Source organism: Archocentrus centrarchus, chromosome 10 (assembly GCF_007364275.1).
Source record: "Archocentrus centrarchus isolate MPI-CPG fArcCen1 chromosome 10, fArcCen1, whole genome shotgun sequence".
NCBI classification, from domain to species: domain Eukaryota; kingdom Metazoa; phylum Chordata; class Actinopteri; order Cichliformes; family Cichlidae; genus Archocentrus; species Archocentrus centrarchus.
In genome coordinates, this window is record NC_044355.1 from 8,214,909 (window position 1) to 8,234,330 (window position 19,422).

At 41.1% G+C, this 19,422-nt stretch overlaps 2 protein-coding genes across 4 annotated transcripts; one reads left to right on the plus strand and one right to left on the minus strand.

Moving 5' to 3' along the window:
• Positions 1-1,862: 1,862 nt before the first annotated feature.
• Positions 1,863-5,704, minus strand: znf518b (zinc finger protein 518B). Its single transcript, XM_030739167.1, has 2 exons — positions 5,558-5,704; positions 1,863-5,195 (listed from the first exon to the last, which is right to left on the minus strand). Exon 2 carries the CDS (start codon positions 5,029-5,031, stop codon positions 2,548-2,550), a length of 2,484 nt encoding a protein of 827 aa, XP_030595027.1. The 5' UTR covers positions 5,032-5,195; positions 5,558-5,704; the 3' UTR covers positions 1,863-2,547.
• A 1,757-nt stretch (positions 5,705-7,461) lies between these two features.
• On the plus strand, positions 7,462-17,962 carry gsr (glutathione reductase). 3 transcript variants are annotated; one of them, XM_030739170.1, is made up of 13 exons: positions 7,462-7,621; positions 8,069-8,234; positions 9,255-9,281; positions 9,396-9,484; positions 11,131-11,200; positions 11,318-11,465; positions 11,552-11,606; positions 11,688-11,787; positions 11,887-12,141; positions 15,626-15,737; positions 16,746-16,877; positions 17,040-17,173; positions 17,252-17,962. In XM_030739170.1, exons 1-13 carry the CDS (start codon positions 7,560-7,562, stop codon positions 17,399-17,401), a joined length of 1,500 nt encoding a protein of 499 aa, XP_030595030.1. In that variant the 5' UTR covers positions 7,462-7,559; the 3' UTR covers positions 17,402-17,962. The 3 variants fall into 3 exon arrangements, with proteins under 3 accessions (XP_030595030.1, XP_030595028.1, XP_030595031.1); XM_030739168.1 differs by lacking the exon at positions 7,462-7,621 and having other exon boundaries at positions 7,948-8,234; positions 17,252-17,959; XM_030739171.1 differs by lacking the exon at positions 7,462-7,621 and having other exon boundaries at positions 8,092-8,226; positions 17,252-17,959.
• Positions 17,963-19,422: the final 1,460 nt, after the last annotated feature.

Consider the following 19,422-nt stretch of genomic DNA (forward strand, 5'->3'; position numbering starts at 1 on the left):
TGACTGCATGGGTTCTCTCTGGGTACTCTGGCTTCCTCCCACTGTCCAAAGACATGCAGTTTGTGGGATCAGGTTAATTGGTGATTCTAAATTGCCTATAGGTGTGAATTTTAGTGTGAATAGTTGTCTGTTTCTCTGTGTCAGCCCTGCAACAGACTGGTGACATGTCCAGGGTGTACCCCATCTCTTGCCCTATGGCAGCTGGGAAGGGCTCCAGCCCCCCGAGCCCATCCCGCACACCCTTGAATTGGATAAGCAGAAGAAAATGGATCAATGTCAAACTGTGTTCAAATTTACCTTGTTTTTAATTAAAAAAAAAGAGAGTTACACAATTGTTATTATAAAAGCATGGATCACAATGATAATGAACACTGAGAATGTTATAAAAACCAAAAACACTTGAACGGGAACATGACTAATTGCCACACAGATGAGGATTAAATTAAAAGCCAAAAGGAAAATAGCCATAAACATGTCAAACAACTTTAACATAATGATATATAACAGACTGCACAGCAGCTTCAGTCACTGCAGTGAAAGGAAAGTAAAGCACATCAGAAGTGTCGGTGCTGCAGAAGAGGCCATTCCCTACTCAGTATGAACACCAGTTATCACGTTTTATATTCATAGGTCTATACACAATAAAATCTGAGTGACCCAAAACATATATATACACACGTATAATAAAAACTGGGGCAACCAAAACCTAGAAATATGCTCATAGGTCTAGCACCTTGTACACTGTGAATACATTATAAACAAGAACACAGGTGTCATAATGCTGCCGTAAGAAGAGAAACAGATCTGAGAAGGAACAGGACAGAAGATTGCTTAGGTTTCATAAATTTGAAAAATATACAACAGGTTTTACTTGCCTATCAGTCACCATTATTGTCTCATAGTCATTGCAGGAAAATACTATAAGTTCATGGCTTTCTGTCTATTACAGGAATAAACCAGTCTGGGTTGCTTCTACCTTCTCTGTCTTTTTCTCGTAAGTGGAATTTTAAACCTTGAAAGAAAGCAAAGTCACACAAGAAAAGTCAATCACAAAATAGATGTGACTAATTACAGAATGAAATGTAATGAAAACCAAAAAAATAAATAAATAAAATGAAAAATCTGTTTCTTTAGGACGTTCCTTTTGCTCTTTGAAGCCTTTTGGTAGTTTTGAACTCAACGCTGAGACTGTAAAGTATTAGATCGGCCTTTGTAGTGCATTATCATCCCTCCGTCTGAACTATTAGAAATAAATTTTAGCCTTTAGCTCTGTCACATTTTACTTCACACAACAGATGTACACATCCAGTGATTAATAACACACAGCTGCGTGTATGCCTATTTTCCATTATTTAAATCTTGCCGTTGTTTTTTTTTTGTTTGTTTTTTTTTTAAATTGGTCCATTTCCTCTGATGAAGTCATCAATGATTAATAAAGAATTAAGTACAACATGGTTCTAAAACATGTCCCATAGACAAGATTTTGCAAAGAGTAGCTGAATGCACCACTACAGCTCCTGCTATGAGAAGCAATCTGGAGGAGCTTTTAAAACTGGAGACCTTTTAGAGGGTTATTAGTGTTGAAATGCTAGTTTCTTAGATGCGACACACGGTCATCTATACAATTAAACATGTGAAACATCAAGTGATTGGGATGCCTTCAAAGATGCAAACAATTTTAAAATAAGTAATAATTGGAAGCTTGTTTTCCTTAACTTGATCTGATTAGAAGTACTACATGAATCAGACACTTTTCAGTTCAGTCACAGGGAATGACATCTTGCAAAAATGTCATTACAAATATTTAATCATATTTAACAGCATATACAAAAAAAAAAAAAAAAAAAAAAAGAAAAAAAAAGTTGGTTCCCACAAAAGACATTTTGGTCAGAGAAATTACCTGGACTGTGTTAACCTGTTTAACCAGTATTTTTTACCTTTTTTGTAAAGTGGGGTTTAAGTCACACAAGCATGAAATAGATTTATGTGAGTTAAATAGCCAGAAATAACAGGAAAATACATACGCTTCTGTTAAAAAGATAAAACACTGCCTTAGACATACGTTTCTCTCCCCAAAGGCCAATTGTGTGGCAGGAAACCGCCTGAATACCCATTACTGCACCGACTTCAGGTGGCATTGTGTATGGGCCACATGAAACACAAAATGTCACTGATGCAACGTAAAAAAAAAATAAATAAAAAGATACTTTTTTAAATAAACAGCATGCATTAATGACATATCCACTGGTCTCTCAACCTTCAGAAACAGTACTTAATATGTTTTTAACTGTAATCTACAACGGCAGACAGTCCATGTTTATTGACTTAAAGCAGTCAAACAGCATTGCACTTGAATAGTTCATATTATACATATAAGACAATGTTCAGTGATTCTCAATGTCCATTTTTTTTTTACTCTTATTCTCCCATAAAGAAAATAACTGCCTCGATATTTTGTTAGTTTTTGACCTTAAACATCTTTCTCTGCTGTAATACTGTTCCCCCATAAATGTACACTTGTGTCCATTGATGAACTGTCCAATACATTCACGGAAACACTCGGACGGTGCATCCCATCACCTCGTACTTTTGCCCCATCACTTTGCTCAGTCTCATTTTCAGGATTTGGCACTTTGGAACCACTTCAGAAGCTCCAGTGTTTGCAAAAGAATCTGCTCCCATTCCCTGTGCAGAGACCCGAGGCTTTGGATGATTAAGCACTACCACCGGCTGGTTTGGACCTGGTCGTTTCACTGGTTGGTCCACCTTCAGCGGCATTGGGTAAATTACTGTACAGTCGGTTACACTGCCCACAGGTACCTGAGTCTTATATTTGGATATTCTAAGTTTCAGTCCCTTCTTGGTTTGTTTCCACACACCCACTTGTACCCTCTTCAGGGTGACAGTCAGAAACTTTGCGTCCTGCTCACTTTTGGCCATTTGCTCGAGAGGTTCTTGAGATTCAGAAGTCTCTGCGGGGTCGGTAACTTTAGATTCCTCAAGTGTTAAAGATTTTGAATCAGGACTGTGACTGCATTTGTCTGTTGGTAGAGTGATCTTTGTTTCCTCTTTGACATGTATGTGGTTGTGGGTCAGTGTAGGAGGGTGATCAACACCCTGATGGTAGTCTTCTGCTTTTACGGGCTCGCATGTCTGCTCTCTCAGTAATGACTCATGGATGAAGGATCCGTTTTTTGTTGCCACCTGAGCACTCTGCCCTAATATTGGGGGCTTGTCCATATGTTCTGTGTTTGTTATCTTAACTTCATCTTGAGTCGTACTGACAGAACTGCTACTTTTATCCATCACTATGCCTCGCAGAGCCATTACCAATGGCTGAATGGGACCTTGAGCATCCTCTGGCTGCTGACTTAATGAAAACACGGAAGAGATGACAGGGAAACTCTCAGGTTCTGAAACAGCTCTTTCTTTTGCTACAACATTTGATCTGATGTCCTGCTTCCAAGTTGAGATCTTTGAATTGGCGTGATTTGAAAGGACAGGTGTTTTGATTGATATAGGCTTGTTTAGAGTCTTGGTTAATGAAAAAGATTGATTTGAAACATTATCCTTACTGACTAGACACATTGGAGGTCTCACTTGGACAATTGGAACAATGGGACTTCTCATGGAGGGAGAAGTTGATTTAATCCTGTCCTGGGTCAAGGGTAGTGCTTCTTTTATTGTTTTTGAAGAAGTGTTGCTCTTGAGGCAGATATCCCCAGGTTCCACCTTCATAGCCACCGGCATATCCTGCATGTTTTTCGTGTCACTTGCCCTCCTGGATGGAACACTCTTGGGGTACTCCTGAAGTAAGGGCTTTCTCTCATCCACCACTCTCTGAGAAACCATGCTGTTTGGAAGCAGGGTGGAGGTGGTGCTCAACCTGCTGGTGACCCTGCTGGAGATAACCGGAGATGGAGCTGCATGGCTCACCGGGGCTGTTTGCGTAACTCTGATCCCACTATTTCCTCCTTCTCTTACAGGACTGATGATGCTTTTGGAAACCTTGTTTGGGATGACTGTGTTTGACTCCAAGTTGATTATTTCCGGTGATGCTCTTTTCAGTCCACTCTTTTCTTTGCTCACTGAACTCACTTGGAGGTTGCTGGAAACACTGACCGGGACAGCAGCAGGATGCTCCATATTTCCCATCTTTGCATCACACGGTTTCCTGTTAATCATGCTCATGCCCATAGTGATGGGCCGTACTGTGTTGGTATGATTTATTAATGTAGATGACAGTGGCTTCCCCAGTGCTGTGTTTTGAGAAGCTGTTGTCCTCGCGTCCTTTATCATGGACTCATTTTCTTGTTGGGAAACAAGCCGCAGCTTCAATTCCTTTGACCCATTTACAGTTTTCACCTCAACAAGTTCAACCAAGCAGCCGGCAGGAATTGTTACCTCTTCTGGCAGAGAAACTGTGAGAGCCCTATTGTGCTGAATGAGTCCATTCAAAGGAGAAAGACGTTCTGGGTTACCATTAGTGACATTCGATGCGTTTGTTTCCAGTGTTTTTGCTCTCTGTTCATCTTTTCCCAATCTGACAGCAGCTGCACTCGTGTTGGGTATCGTCACCCGAACAACCGGTCGGAGCAATGAGGGATCAGCAGCGTGCAGACCTGTTAAGGCACTGGAGACGGGGCCCTGCAGATTTTTCGTCACGCCAGACTTTGCAGGTCCCTGAATAATGCTTTTACTATGCAAACGGTCAATGTGCTTAACAAGGCACAGCCTTCTCATATAGCCCTGTCCACAGTGGGGACATTTGAATGGATACTTTGAAGTGTGCCGTTTCAGGTGTGCGTTTAACTCCGCTTCACTATAGGAAACATCGTTGCAATAAAAACAGTAAAACCTCGTCCCCATATGCTCAACCATATGCTTCTCGAACACTGCAGCATCTGTAGATCCAAATCCACATTTCTCACAATACTTCACATTTGAAGTGGTTAAAACACGATCCAGCGACACAGTCGGATTTCCACCATTCACAGAGGATGGCATGCTTTGATAGCTGACAGGCTTCATAATGAGAAGTGAGGTCTTCTGGCCATCTGGCAGTAGGTCTCACAAATTCAGAGGCTGATATGATACCTTGAAGTAAACATCCATCTTCACCTGATGTCCAGGATTTAGTTGTCAGGAAAGCAGACACTGATGCGCTTGTTAACTGATAAATCAGGTGTCTCCTCCTGTGAAAAACACATAAAAAACACGTTTAACACAAAAATGACTGACTTAACCTCACCGGGTACTGTGCTGATGAGGCCTGTGAAGCCCCTCCTCTCTCGCGTAGCTCATGCAGCATTTTCAGCTCCTGCAGATGATTATTTCACTGTGCGCGCATGCAGGCAAACTCAATAAAAAAAAATAAAATGCAATTAATCAAACTCATTACAGTGGTCTGTATTTGCATTTTTCTCCAGGCCGAGCTGAGCTTTCTTCCTTTGAACGTGACGAAAAGGCCCTACCTAACTACAAGAGGGGGGTTGCGGAGACGACGGACAACGTTTCAACTGTTTATATTTGCAAGAGTCAAATGCCTCACACGTACCTGACTGCAATGTTGTGAAACAGCGATTTGGTCGGTGATATCGTCCTCAATAAAATGAATAAAAGAAATATCCTCTCTTTAGATGTGATACTAACGCTTGTCAACGCCGCCAACCGAGCTGCTTTGGATTAGCTTGTCGTTAGCCATCTGTGGATACCAAAAACAATGGCGGAAGACAGCTGCTATGGTTTTCAAAATAAGAGCACGGCGTGATCCAACGCGTTCATAATTCTTAGCGATAACAACAAACCCTTCGCTTTGAGTCAAAACAGATCACCAGCAAATAATACTATTTACCACACAAAAAGAACTATCAATAGTTCATTTGTTCAACTTAATTTTCTGAAATGTAAACAACATAAAACAGTGCTCCGGTGACTGCCACAGTGTAAAGCATGACTTAAATTTCTATGTTGAATCTTTGTAAAACTAAAAATCTGAGCACTGGAATGAAACTGATTAAGTAAGGTTGTGTGTATGATTACAGTGAAATGGCCAGTGATAAAGAGGCCACTTCCTTCCACAGGCTTATCAGCTCATCCAGTGGAAAAGTGTGGCTCTGACTGCCAGCTGACAGTCAGAGCACAGCCTCCAGTCCCCCTTCTTGAAGATGGGGACTGCCAAGCCAGTGGCATTGCAGAGACGTGTCAACCAAGACAGCCCTACAACATCCAGAGCCTTCAGGAACTCAGGGCATATCACATCCACCACAGGGGCCCTGCCACCAAGGAGTTGCTTAACTACCTCAGTGACCTCACCCCCAGTGATGGGCCTGCCATCTCCAGAGTCTGCTTCCTCTACAGAAGCCGTGTCAGTGGGATTAAGGAGGTTCTCGAAGTATTCCTGGGGTCTCCTTACAGTTTGCCAGAATCAATTTGTGGCAGTCCGAAAGACATTTTATTCCATATCGTCACCGAACTCCTACCTATGGATGTTGACAGTGCCATATGTCTGCCTCCACGAGAGTGTTCTTTATTTGGTTAGAAGTGGTGAAGTTGTTTTTTTTTTTTTTAAACCATGGAAAGAATTTGTGATCATATCCTCAAGTTGTCTTCTGTGGTCTTTTAGGCCTTTTGGCATTGCTGAGCTGGCAAAATTTTTTTTCTTTTTTTTTCAAGAATGTACCAGATCACAACTAATGTTTGTCCGCTACTAACATTTTTCCCATCTTTCTAATAGTTTTATTTTGGTTTTTCAGCCTAAAGATGACCTTCGTTTACATCTCTTTGGGCCTTATATAAAGAGTTCCACTGAAAGGCTATAAAATACATGAAACTTATCAGTCAATTATGCAATTATTTTTGAGCTTCTGAGTTCTAGGCATAAAATGGCTGTAATTCCTAAACAGTTAATACACTACTTTTTTTAAACCTCTTAACCTTGAGGTGAAAGTCTGCCTTACAGTCGCATCTTGTTGGATATAAAATCCACTGTGGGGGTGTGCAGTGGCAAAACTACGAAAATTGTGTCATTGTCCCAAAACAAGGCGTACTATCTCAAGCCAATGTGATGCACGCTGTTGCGAGTGTAGTCTTGTTTTGAAAGGTCTTCCCAGAAGTTCGAGCTCACCATTTGTTTTCCTTGACAGGCTGAGCGCAGCGCATCTGTGATTCTTAAAGAAATACCACGCAAATCTCCCGCGTCTCCCCTGTGATTTACGTCAAATCTCCTACAAAAACAACGCAAGCCGTTGGGGGAGCTACGCTGCTTGCGTCTTCAAATATGGCAGCTTCCACTATCACAATATTAATGTTATTACAGCCCGGTCAGTTTTCCCATTAAATCGCACAAGGATTCAGATGCCACTAGGTAGCAGTTTGCTTACCGGGGGAGCAGTTTGCTTACCTGTGTCACCCAATGACACAGGAAGTGGTTTGAAGCTTTTGTGTGTGGTGTAATAAAGTCAAACAACACGCTTTTATGAGCTGGCAGTTGTTGTCAGACAGACAAAAGGCACTCTGTGGATGCGTCTGATTAAAATGCCCTAAGAGCAAATAAAAACATGCTCTTCTTAAGAGTCTGCAGACTGCTTCCTACTATGTCAGTGTCACTGGCATTACCAAGGTGAGTAATACAGTAAGTTTGTGGCAAATAACGGACTTTACTGATGTGTAATTAGTGTTTCTGATTATTTGTTATGATGCTTGCTTTACATCATTAAATGTGAAGTCAGTGCTGGAACGCTATAAATTCCGCTTTACATTTGATCACATTTGATCAAATCCTCGATGCAGAATATGCTCAGATTTACGCCTGTTATTGAAGCCTCCATACTGTAGCTCATGTGAGGATCATCATGACTATTGTGAAAACTGTTTCTGGGATTTGCACACCATTGTTGCAATTCATAATGACACAGCAGTGGCTTTCACTGACCCTCCCACTACTCGGTTTGCCCGACACAGGCCTTCCCGCGCGCTTCCTGGTTATGGCAGTATTAAAACAGCTGAGCCGAGCGCGAGCCCCGTGCTGGTTTATCCTGGGAAAACAGACTTTCTTGTCTTTTTGCAGACGCGGAGTTATCAGTCGCAGGATGGCTTCAGACCCGTCGGAGATGACCCGGTTTGACTTTCTGGTGATCGGCGGTGGATCTGGAGGTCTGGCCGGAGCTCGGCGGGCGGCGGAGCTCGGAGCGGCTACCGCCGTGATCGAGAGTCACAAACTCGGAGGTACCTGCGTGAGTAAAAATAAAAAAACAGATATCCCTCCCTACTGCTGTCACTTTGCTATCACCTCTGCAGCATGATACCGCATACAGAGAGAGACGCGTTAGTCACCAGGTTCACTGCGAAACCTCCCGACTCCTTTTGTGGATTTTTTTTGTGTGTGTATGACAAACATTGTGGGTTTGTTGGAAGCACAAAGCAGCGAAGCAGTCCTGTAGCTCCACCGTGTATAAAACAACAAGGTCTTGCACACTGATGAGGCTATAAAACTTAACTCACTCCTATTCCTTTATTTGATGAGCTGTGTTGGTTGTAACTCATCCCTGTCTGCAATATGAGGAAGATGTTTAATTTTTAATATCTCTGAGCTGTTGAAACGACTGCGTCCCGCTCATCTGTACTTTATGCGACGTTACTATTAAATCAAGCTTCTATGTTAAGGGGAAGGGGGAGAAAAAAATGGTGCCCGTAACCGTTTAGTCAGAAATGTCAGTTTAATGGTGTTGGCATAAAGATAAGACGGTTTCCAACATTTGGAAATAAAAATAAATGAACGATATAATCTTGTGCACGCAAGTCATAAAAATGTATCATCAGCATCATATGAAGTTCATATTTATACTTTTATTTATCTGCTTCTCTGGTACTGAATGATTTCAGGAAGTCGCAGTCAAAGGCAAATTAAAATAAGGTTATGTAAGAATTTATGTGCAAATTTGAAGCCACAGTGGATTTGCACAGTTTAGTTTTCTTTGCATACATTTTCCACATCGATTAATGAATATTCATATTGTAATACTTTACAGCCATATTAGTGCGTTCGAGTTCTGATCTTTTCCTTCTGTGAAATTAAGTTTGTTTACTGGGTTGTTTTTTTATTTGATACTATAATTCTTTCTTTTTCTATGCACTGTGTAAATATTGTTCCTGTCACTGTAGCATTAGCCTAAAATATATATCTTCCATAATTTCCCACGTGTATTGATGCTACTTGAACCTTTCCTTTAATTTTTTCTTTTTTTTTTTTTTAGGTCAATGTTGGCTGCGTCCCTAAAAAGGTACAGTTTTCTTTTCATTCTTCTTGTTTTAGGACAAGTTTTTACTCTGAGTAATTAAAATTCCTGTAAATTTCACAAGTTTCCAAATCCAGCTTATTTTGCACTTCTTCTCAGGTTATGTGGAATGCAGCAGTTCATGCCGAATATCTGCACGATCACAGTGATTACGGCTTTGAAACTGGAGATGTTCGTTTCAGTTGGGAGTAAGTTACAGCCTCGGCTGCTTTCTGTTTCACTTTTTTTCCTTTTTTTTTTTTTTTTTCAACTACAATGAACTCTTTTGAAAGCCTACTTCCAGCCCACTTCTTTATCTTTGCACGCAACAATGTTGGGCAAAGATGACCGTTAAAGATAAGTCTTCATGGAGGGAGTGCCTGATTGCATTTGAGACATGAGGAAACTTTAGTCAAGGATAACAAAAAATTGAAAACATAACGTTAGTGTTACAGGGATTTGGGTGTGCCTGCATGGATTAATGTAAACTTAGTGTGTGAGTAATGCAGTTATCACCAGGGGTTAAAGTTGGATTTGGCAGGTGGGGTTGTAGTGGTGCAGTGTGGGGAAAAGATTAAATCTAAATTTATGTCTGTTACCTTTGATGTAACCTTGCACAGCTTCTCTGCATCGGTCCAAGGTAGTGCATGACTGTAAACTTCACCACAGTACTGTAAACTAACCAGCTATACCAAACTGCCTACTACAGTGTTTTCATGCAACACAAAGCTTTGAATTTCACAGTATAAAATCCCATTTTTAATAATTCATCTATTTGGGAAATACAGCAGCTCTAGCACTAGCTTGATGCTGAAGTGCTGTGAACACAATATTGACACCCGCACCTTGAATGCATCACAAGCAAGAGAAGGAAAGGGGATGTTTTGAGGGTATAAACAGGGTGTGAGCCATCATTGTCTTTATTACTGAGGAAGTGTCTGTGTGCTGTCAGCTGAAAACCACAAGCACACAAAAATTGAACTCTTATTATGTATTAGCTTAATCTGCCAATCAAATTTAATTACTCTGGTTCGGGGCCCACTTTAACCCCTTTAACATTAAAGATTAAAAAAAAAACAAACATGAAAAAAATGTGTGAATGGGTGGACACAGTTTTACTTCAGCTCTTTGTATGTTGTAACTTCTGCTTTCTCCGTGGCTGGCTGAAGGACCAACAGCACAAGCAGGAGTAGCCCAAAGACTGCTTTTTGAGGCTGCCCCCTGGTGACAGTAAACAGCTAAAACACGTAGAGTGCAGTATGCAGAGCTGAGTATAGGCTTTGTATAGAACCACCACACAGCCTTTAATGCCAGGGTGTCAGCCCAGCTGTAACTGGTTACATATTCATCTTAAGTGGGCTGCATAACAGAGGTACTCTTCTTTGAATGTGAACAAGTACAAGCACATTTTCATGTTTAATAAATCATCCATTACAAAAGAGATGATTTGCATCCTGAGATCATTTTAAAAAAGAAATGTCTTTTACTATGTTACAGTTCACAGCGGCGCTACAAAAAAAAACCTTCACATGTGGGAACTAAACATAAGTCTTTTACGATCTAAGATCTAACCTTCCATACATTTTCACCATCATCTCACTGTGAATAGCAATGCATTTTAAATGAATGGGCTCTCTGGTGCACTAGCTCTGACCCTCAGGCTGCATGTTTGGTACCCCGGCTCTAGACTGTTTAAAGTGATGTGTTTTTGTAGTACCTCAGAGGTCTATGAGAGACTACATGAGAACTGTGTTATGAATGGCAACTCAAGGGTGAAATAAGTTTCCTGTAATGATTGTTTATTAATACACTAAATTCTTTGGTTGCTTGGATAATCAATTTTCTTTGTGTGCAGAACTCTTAAAGCCAAGAGGGATGCGTATGTCAGTCACCTAAATCGCATTTATCGCAACAATCTTGACAAAGTAAGTTTACGCTCACATTTTATTCATTCTGTCCTTGGGTAACATGTATAACTTTCGTCTGGTTTCTATTCTTTTCAAATGTAATTTTAAAAAAAAATCATATGTGCTCCATTTCAGGCTAAAATCCAAAGCATTCAAGGTTATGCCAGGTTTACAAATGATCCCGAGCCGACTGTGGAAGTCAATGGAAGAAAATACACGGCGCCTCACATCCTCATCGCCACTGGAGGGCAACCCTCTGTTCTGAGTGATACAGAAGTTCCAGGTAAAACATGCTGTATTTTGTATTTTGTGTGAGCATTAATTGGATATTGAGAAAATTACAACTGTTGTTTTTGTTGGCAATTTCAGGGGCGAGTCTGGGCATTACCAGTGATGGCTTCTTTGAGCTTGAAACCCTGCCAAAGTAAGCTTTTCATCTAATCTATTTTATCGAGAACTTCAGGACCGCGTGGATTTGTACTGAGGGGTTTTGTTTTCCCTGCAGACGCAGTGTGGTTGTTGGTGCTGGTTATATTGCAGTTGAGATGGCAGGCATTCTCTCCACCCTGGGGTCCAAAACATCCCTTATTATTCGGCAGACAGGAGTAAGGAAAAAAAAAAAAATACACAGAATCACAATGGGATTGTTTTTCAAAAGTGTGTAGCCATGCAGTCATATGTGTTCTCTTGTGTTTTGGCTGTAGGTTTTGAGGAACTTTGACTCCTTTATAAGCACAAACTGCACCAAAGAACTGCAAAACTCTGGTGTAGATGTGTGGAAGAACTCTCAGGTGAAGTCCGTGAGTAAAACAGACAGGGGGCTGGAGGTGACGGTGGTCACCAAAGACCCAGAGAAGAAGAATGACGAGGAGAAGATCAGCACCATCCAGGAAGTGGACTGCCTTCTCTGGGCCATCGGCAGGCAGCCCAACACAGCTGGACTGAACATCGGCGGCATGGTAACAGTTTACCTGTGATTTTTAACTATAGATTGAATTTTCCTTTAAAAATGTCTTTATTGAGAAATATCATGTGCCACTCACTTCCAGCACTGACCAGTAAGACACTAATAGTGCTTTTGAAGCAGCTTATTACCACTGTCTGTCTGAGAAACAAATTAGAGTTTGGATCCGTTCAGCATTCCTAGAGTCGCCCTAATCCTAACTGCTTAATTGTCCTTGTGAATTATAACAGGACACCAGATCACGTTGGATATTTGTTTCTTAGACACACATATCAGCACAAAGCTGCTTTTCACAAATAATGATGAGAGATTTTATAATTTAAGGCCTATATATGAAAGGAAACCAAGAATGGGAACAGGCTTGTCTGAAGCCTTAATGAGAGATAATCTGGGAACAAGACTGGACAGCTTCCACATACTGTAGCTTTGTTGTTCTTTGTTGGAGGTGAATTTTGGCACAAGTCCTTGTTAACTGAAGGTTAGCAAGTCTATTAATGACAGATTAAAGGAGCAGCAGAGTCTCAGCTAAGGCAAAGCCTTCTTCTGACTGTCAGTGGTCTATCTACAGGGCTCAACAACAAGTGTGATAACATCATCTAATTAACTGGTTTCATGAAGGAGAAAAGTACACACTCGTCAAACCACAAAGCTGTATTCAGAAAAACCAAACCCATGCTGAAGGTTCTCACACTTTTCAGGGAGGCCTTCCTCTCTGAAAGTCTAGTCAAGTCAAGTCAAGTCAAGTTTATTTATAAAGCACATTTAAAACAACGACGTTGACCAAAGTGCTGTACAAGATCTGTAACCCCAAGGACTATACTAAATAAAAATAAAAATATATAAATAAATAAATAAAATAATAAAATAAAAATAAATAAATAAAAACATTAAGAACAATGAATAACATAAGAAAATTAAAAATTAAAACGTTTAAAACAAGTACCATAAAATACCATAAAACAATCATCTAAAAGGAGGTAGCACTGCAGCCAAATGCCAAGGAAAAGAAATGTGTTTTTAATAGAGATTTAAATGTGTGTATCGTCTGAGCTGTGCGGATATGGAGAGGTAGATCGTTCCATAGCTTTGGTGCTGCTGCTGCAAAAGCTCGATCACCTCTCTGTTTTAGTCTAGTTTTAGGCCTCTGTAAGAGCAGCTGGTTCGATGACCTCAGAGCTCTTACAGGGGTGTGACAGTGAAGCAGCTCAGACAGATACAAAGGTGCCAGTCCGTTTAAGGCTTTAAAAGTAAGCAATAAAATCTTAAAATCGATTCTAAAACGGACAGGGAGCCAGTGAAGGGATGACAGGACTGGGGTAATGTGTTCATGCTTTTTTAAACCGGTTAAAAGACGAGCTGCCGCATTCTGGACTACCTGCAGGCGGCGCACAGATGATTGATCTATGCCAAAGTACAGAGAATTACAGTAGTCCAGGCGGAAAGTAATAAAAGCATGAATAACTTTTTCCATGTCCTGCTGTGGGAGATAAGGTTTTACCTTGGCAATAACTCTGAGTTGGTAAAAACTGATTTTGGTAACAGCACTTACTTGCTTCTCCATTTTAAAACTACTATCTAAAATGACACCCAGATTTTTCACAGCATCACGACAGTGAGGAGCCAAATGACTCGGAGTGCCAGAGGAGTAGCTTGAGGGGTCAAATTTACCAAAGCATATGACCTCGGTTTTGCTTTCATTAAGATTTAGGAAATTGTTTCTCATCCAGGACTTGATGTCACTTAGACAGTTCAGCAGGGGTTCCCATGGATCTCTGCTGTTCAGTTTGATGGGCATATACACCTGGATGTCGTCAGCAAAACAGTGGAAACAAATATTATGTTTCCTAAAAATCGACCCTAGAGGCAACATATACAATGAGAAAAGAATTGGGCCCAGAATGGACCCCTGAGGCACTCCACAAGAAAGCTTTGCTGTGGTAGAAAAACAGTTTCCTAGATGGACAGAGAAACTTCTATCAGTAAGATATGATCTGAACCAAGTCAGAACCGTGCCTTTAATGCCAATTTCATGTTCTAGGCGGGATAGAAGGATCTCGTGGTCCACAGTGTCAAAGGCAGCTGACAGATCTAGAAGTACTAAAACTGCAGGACTACCAGAGTCCACAGTTAAAAGCAGATCGTTAAAAACTCTTAAAAGAGCCGTCTCTGTGCTGTGACGCATTCTAAAACCTGACTGAAACTTTTCCCACATTCCATGTTCACTTAAAAATGCTTGAAGTTGCTTAAAAACAACTTTTTCAAGAACCTTGGATAAAAATGGTAATTTAGAAATTGGTCTGTAATTTGAAAGAACATCAGGGTCAAGGTTCTTCTTCTTGATTAGAGGCTGTACAACTGCATGTTTAAAGGCAGCTGGAACACAACCAGATGCAAGCGCACTGTTAATCAGAGCGAGGATAGTTGGTCCCACTGAATCAAAAGCCTCTCTAAAAAGGCGAGACGGAACACAGTCTGTGGGAGAGTTTACAGGTCTCATATTGTGAATCACCTCCTTTAGTGTGGAGAGTGTGACAGGCTCAAACTGCTCAAAGACAGCTCTGCTGGGAGGAGGTGCAGATGAGTCTGTTTCAGGCTGAGGTGATGAAGGCCTGAGGGCAGAAATTTTTTCCACAAAAAATTTCTTAAAGTTTTCGCACAGTGCAGGACAGACCTTGGCTTGGTTTACATTACAGCGAGGATCAGCGAGTGAATTAAAAACACTAAAAAGAAAATGAGGCCTGTGACTGTTACTTGAAACAATGTTAGAGAAATAAGCAGACTTCGCATATTTTACTGCTTTCTGGTATTTCAATAAACAGTTACGCAGGATCTCTAAGGAGACATGGAGCTTATCCTTTTTCCACCTTCTCTCAGTGCGTCTGCACTCACGTCTGAGAGCGCGGGTTGTCTCATCCAGCCAGGGCTGGGAGGAAGGTTTGGTGCGTTTGGTTGTAAAAGGGGCAATACAGTCCAGTACAGCAGTGCAAGCAGATATAAAAGAGTTAGTGAAGTCCTCGGTATTCAGGCTCAAGCAAAAATCCAAATTGCTTAAGTCAGAGTTTTTAAAAGCAGCTGCAAAATCAGCAGCGCATTCTGGTTTACTTTGAATCCTCCACAGTTGGGCTGAATCATTACTTCTTGCCTCAGACAGGATGTTCCTTATTCACTGTCAGTGTCGTACAGTAAGAGAGAGCACAGAACTAGCCAAAACATACAGTACCTTTCCTTCAAACCACTGTTCATCCCAGCAGTGTTTCTCTACAATACTGTATCTTAGATAAGGATGGGTTTGGTTTGTTTTTTTTTTGGTTTCTTTTGTGCCGTTAATTTTACAGGAAAGCTGGCACAGCAATTTTGCTAAACAGTTCAAAGTGAATCAGGGGGAAAACATGGGCCTAATATTTTGTTTTCATCTCCACTCTTCACCTTTTTATTCATTTCTAAGACGTATACCTGTTCTTTTTTTTTTTTCTGGTCAGGGTGTGGATACAGATGAAAGAGGCCACATCATTGTGGATGAGTTTCAGAACACCAGTCGATCGGGGATCTACGCTGTCGGGGATGTTTGTGGCAGAGCTCTTCTCACACCTGGTAGGAAACAGCACTGAGAACCCAACTTCACTTCATTCATCTATGCTCTGCTTCTACATTATGAAATACAGCAGCGACTCTTTTTCTTAACCTGTTTTCCAGTGTTGTAAACATTTTGCCCATTAGTTATTATGGCTGAGTGAAGGCTGGTGATACTAAAGGCTTTTGTGGCCGCGTTTAATAGCTCTGAAAGTATTTTAATACCATTGAATATCAATGATGTAACAGCTATGTATGAATACACTGACAGGAGGCATTTTCAGAGTCTTTCGGCGCGTATTACAGGCAAGACTTACGTCAAGTTAAACGTACACACATTTTGTGCTCTGGTAACTGTAAATAATGGTGCTGAAACACCAAGTTTGCAGGTTTGTGATCTCACCCGTGGTTTTGAGTGATTACAGGCGATATGTATTTTTGTAAAATGGCTTTTTCATAGAGTGCCGTGCGTACTAAAAATATGTTTTTGTTCTAAAGAGTTCTAAAGAAAACTTCAGTTTTTGAGGCGAAGTCTGTTGTGTTCACAATCCCTGAGTTTCCTGGATGTGGGAGGGTCAGGCGCACAGACAGGCTTTTCAGGCGGGATTCAGGCTCAGTCATTGCTTGTGTGAGTAAGCAAAGAAAACAGTACTCAGACCGGTATTTTAGTGGATGGGGCATTCAGCAAATTCGGTCTTTTTCAGTAACCTCTGAAGAGAAAGCAAAAAACAGAAAAAAAAAAATCTTATTCTTCATCTCATTAGTTAACAGTAAAAACAATTCAAGGAAGAAGTCTTATTTGTTTTGACAGCATCACAAATTCATAGCGTGAAGATGAACTTTTACATCACCAAGGTGAGACCAAGGTTTCCTGGCAGCAGCTTCAGCTACCACTCTTATCATATCTTAAAAACATTATCATAAATCTGCTCTTCTTATGTGTTTTTAACCTGCTTTCTGTGTTGTAGTAAAAACATTTAACCCTTTTTGTTGTGACGAGCACTCTGATGTGATTTTGTGTTGGGGCAGTTGCCATCGCCGCAGGACGAAAGCTGGCGCACAGACTGTTTGAAGGAAAGAAGGACTCCAAGTTGGACTACGCCTGTATTCCCACTGTGGTGTTCAGCCACCCACCCATCGGCACTGTGGGCCTCACAGAGGGTGAGCAGGACATAAACAAACACATCTAAGTGGGCTTAACTCGCTTGACATTTTTCACTTCTGTGGTCCGCTCACATTTAATCCTTTGTCTTATGTTCTACTCCCAGTGTTACTCAGTAAGACATCAGATTTGCCTAACATTTGATCATCTTTATTTCGCAGAGGAGGCCATTAAAACGAGAGGGAAGGAGAATGTGAAAATCTACAGGACTTCTTTCACTCCCATGTATCACGCCATCACCAGCAGGAAGAGTCAGTGCATCATGAAGCTGGTGTGTGTGGGCAAGGAGGAGAAGGTAGGTGTCATCTCTTCTCCAGATAACCGGCGCTAAATAAATTTGACTCTAGTGCATCGTATTGTTTTGGTTCCCCAGGTGGTGGGGCTGCACATGCAGGGCCTGGGCTGTGACGAGATGCTACAAGGATTTGCCGTGGCCATCAAAATGGGTGCTACCAAAGCAGACTTTGACAAGACAGTCGCCATTCACCCCACATCATCTGAGGAGTTTGTCACGATGCGTTAATGCAAACCCCCCCCCACACACACACACACACACACACACACACACACACACACACACACACCATCCTCCGCCCCTTGAGTCCCTATACGACCAGCAACCCAGACAAACATACCAGGACAGAGTCACTCCTCTAATCTACTCTCGCATCAGCTTGACGACTTGCTTTATTAAACGACCTACATGCTTCCATTTTCCTCTCATTTAAGTGACCTTATTTGTGCGCGGTGTTTCACTTTTTCTAATTTTTACTTAAATGGACCAAGACCAAGTTATGGCCTTCTTAAACTGTACTGTGGTTCCTGAGTATGGGCTGAATACTCTGGATTCCATTTTAATGATTGTGAAATGGAAGTGATGCATCTGCAGGTATTTTTGTCAAGAGATTGCTGGGAAGTCAAAAGACCTCTCTCCTAGTGTATGTGTTTGATTTGTCAGTCATTTGTCACATGAATATAGCAAACACTGCTTTTCCTTAAAGCACCTATTCACTACCAATGCAGGGTCATGACATATCTACTGTACTGTTAAGAAAAAAAAAAATAAACCTGAAGGTTTTTCTTAACTGTTGCAATTTTTTTTTCCTCATTCAGTGACTAAATCCTGTGGTTGTCTGTTTGGTAACATTCTGTAAGTGGCCTTCCCTTTTTGTGTGTTCACACCACAGTACACTGGGTTGGGCAATAAATAAAGCACTCCTATTTGGATGGGGAAATACATATCTGCTTAAACCCAAGAGAGACTCTTCCTGTATAAAGTCAAAATGCGACTTTCAGAATGTAATAATTTTAAACGAGTATTGATAAATTGCTTTCTGGTGAAAAATATGAAACGATTCAGACTGTGTCTCGGACAATATCCAGTTTCATCGCTTTCAGAGTCTGTCAAGGGCAGAGCCCACGTCCTGCCCTTGACAGACTGTCAACAAAGTAGCCACTGTAAAGTTTAACTGGAGCAAATCTACACTCAGCTGCCACTTTGTTAGATATACCTGTTCCGCTGCTCAGTAACACAAGTATCTATTCATCCAATTAAATGAATGCAAAAAATGCATTTAGGCATGTATGCATGGTCAAGATGACCTGTCACAGAACTCAAACTGTTTCTTGAACATGACATTGAGTTCATTATACTCAAATGATCTTCAGTCACCAGATCTCCGTCCAACAGAGCATGCTCATGTACAAGAGGTCACCTCATCACATATTTTTGAACAATTATTAACTTAAGTTGTGAAGCCTTATGCGAAAAGGGGGCGCAGCATCTGTATAGCCCGTGCAGTGAATTGCATTTTGGCTTCCACTGATTAGTAAATCAGGACAAGATAAAACAAGTATTTTCACTCCCTGCTGTGTAGATGATCGCTTTACATTTATTTATTTAGTTTATTCACTTGCATTACAATAAAATCTCATGAAGTTCCAGCATGGTGCCGAGGTGGTTAGCACTGGCCCTGGGTTCAAATCCACCCTGGCCTGGATCTTTCTGTGTGGAGTTTGCATGTTCTCCCCGTGTTTGAGTGGGTTTCCTCTCACAGTCCGAAGACACGCACTTAGTGGGGTTAGGTTAATCGGTGATTCTCAGTTGCCCATAGGTGTGAATAGTTGTCTGTCTTTCTATGTTATCCCTGCGACAGGCTGGTGACCTGTACAGGGTGTACCCTGCCTCTCGCCCTATGACAGCTAGAATAGGCTCCATCCCCCCTGCAAACCTGAAAAGGATAAGCAGAAGAGAATGGATGGATTTTTCTAAGTTTGTGAGTAATGGTGTTAAACAGTTATGTCATAAACATTATTAGAACAGCCCTAGCTGTCTTGCATGCACATTGACAATGAGGACACTTATAGCAGTTAGCTGGCTCAATGTATTTATTCACCACTCACACCCTTTGTGTGCTTCAGTTTCTTCCTCCTTCTGGATGAAGGGTTTTAGTGCCATTTGTTTTGTTCCAGCACTGATCACGCACATGAAGAAATCAAAGCTTTTATATTTTATCTTTTCATCGTTTACTTTTAAACTTTTGT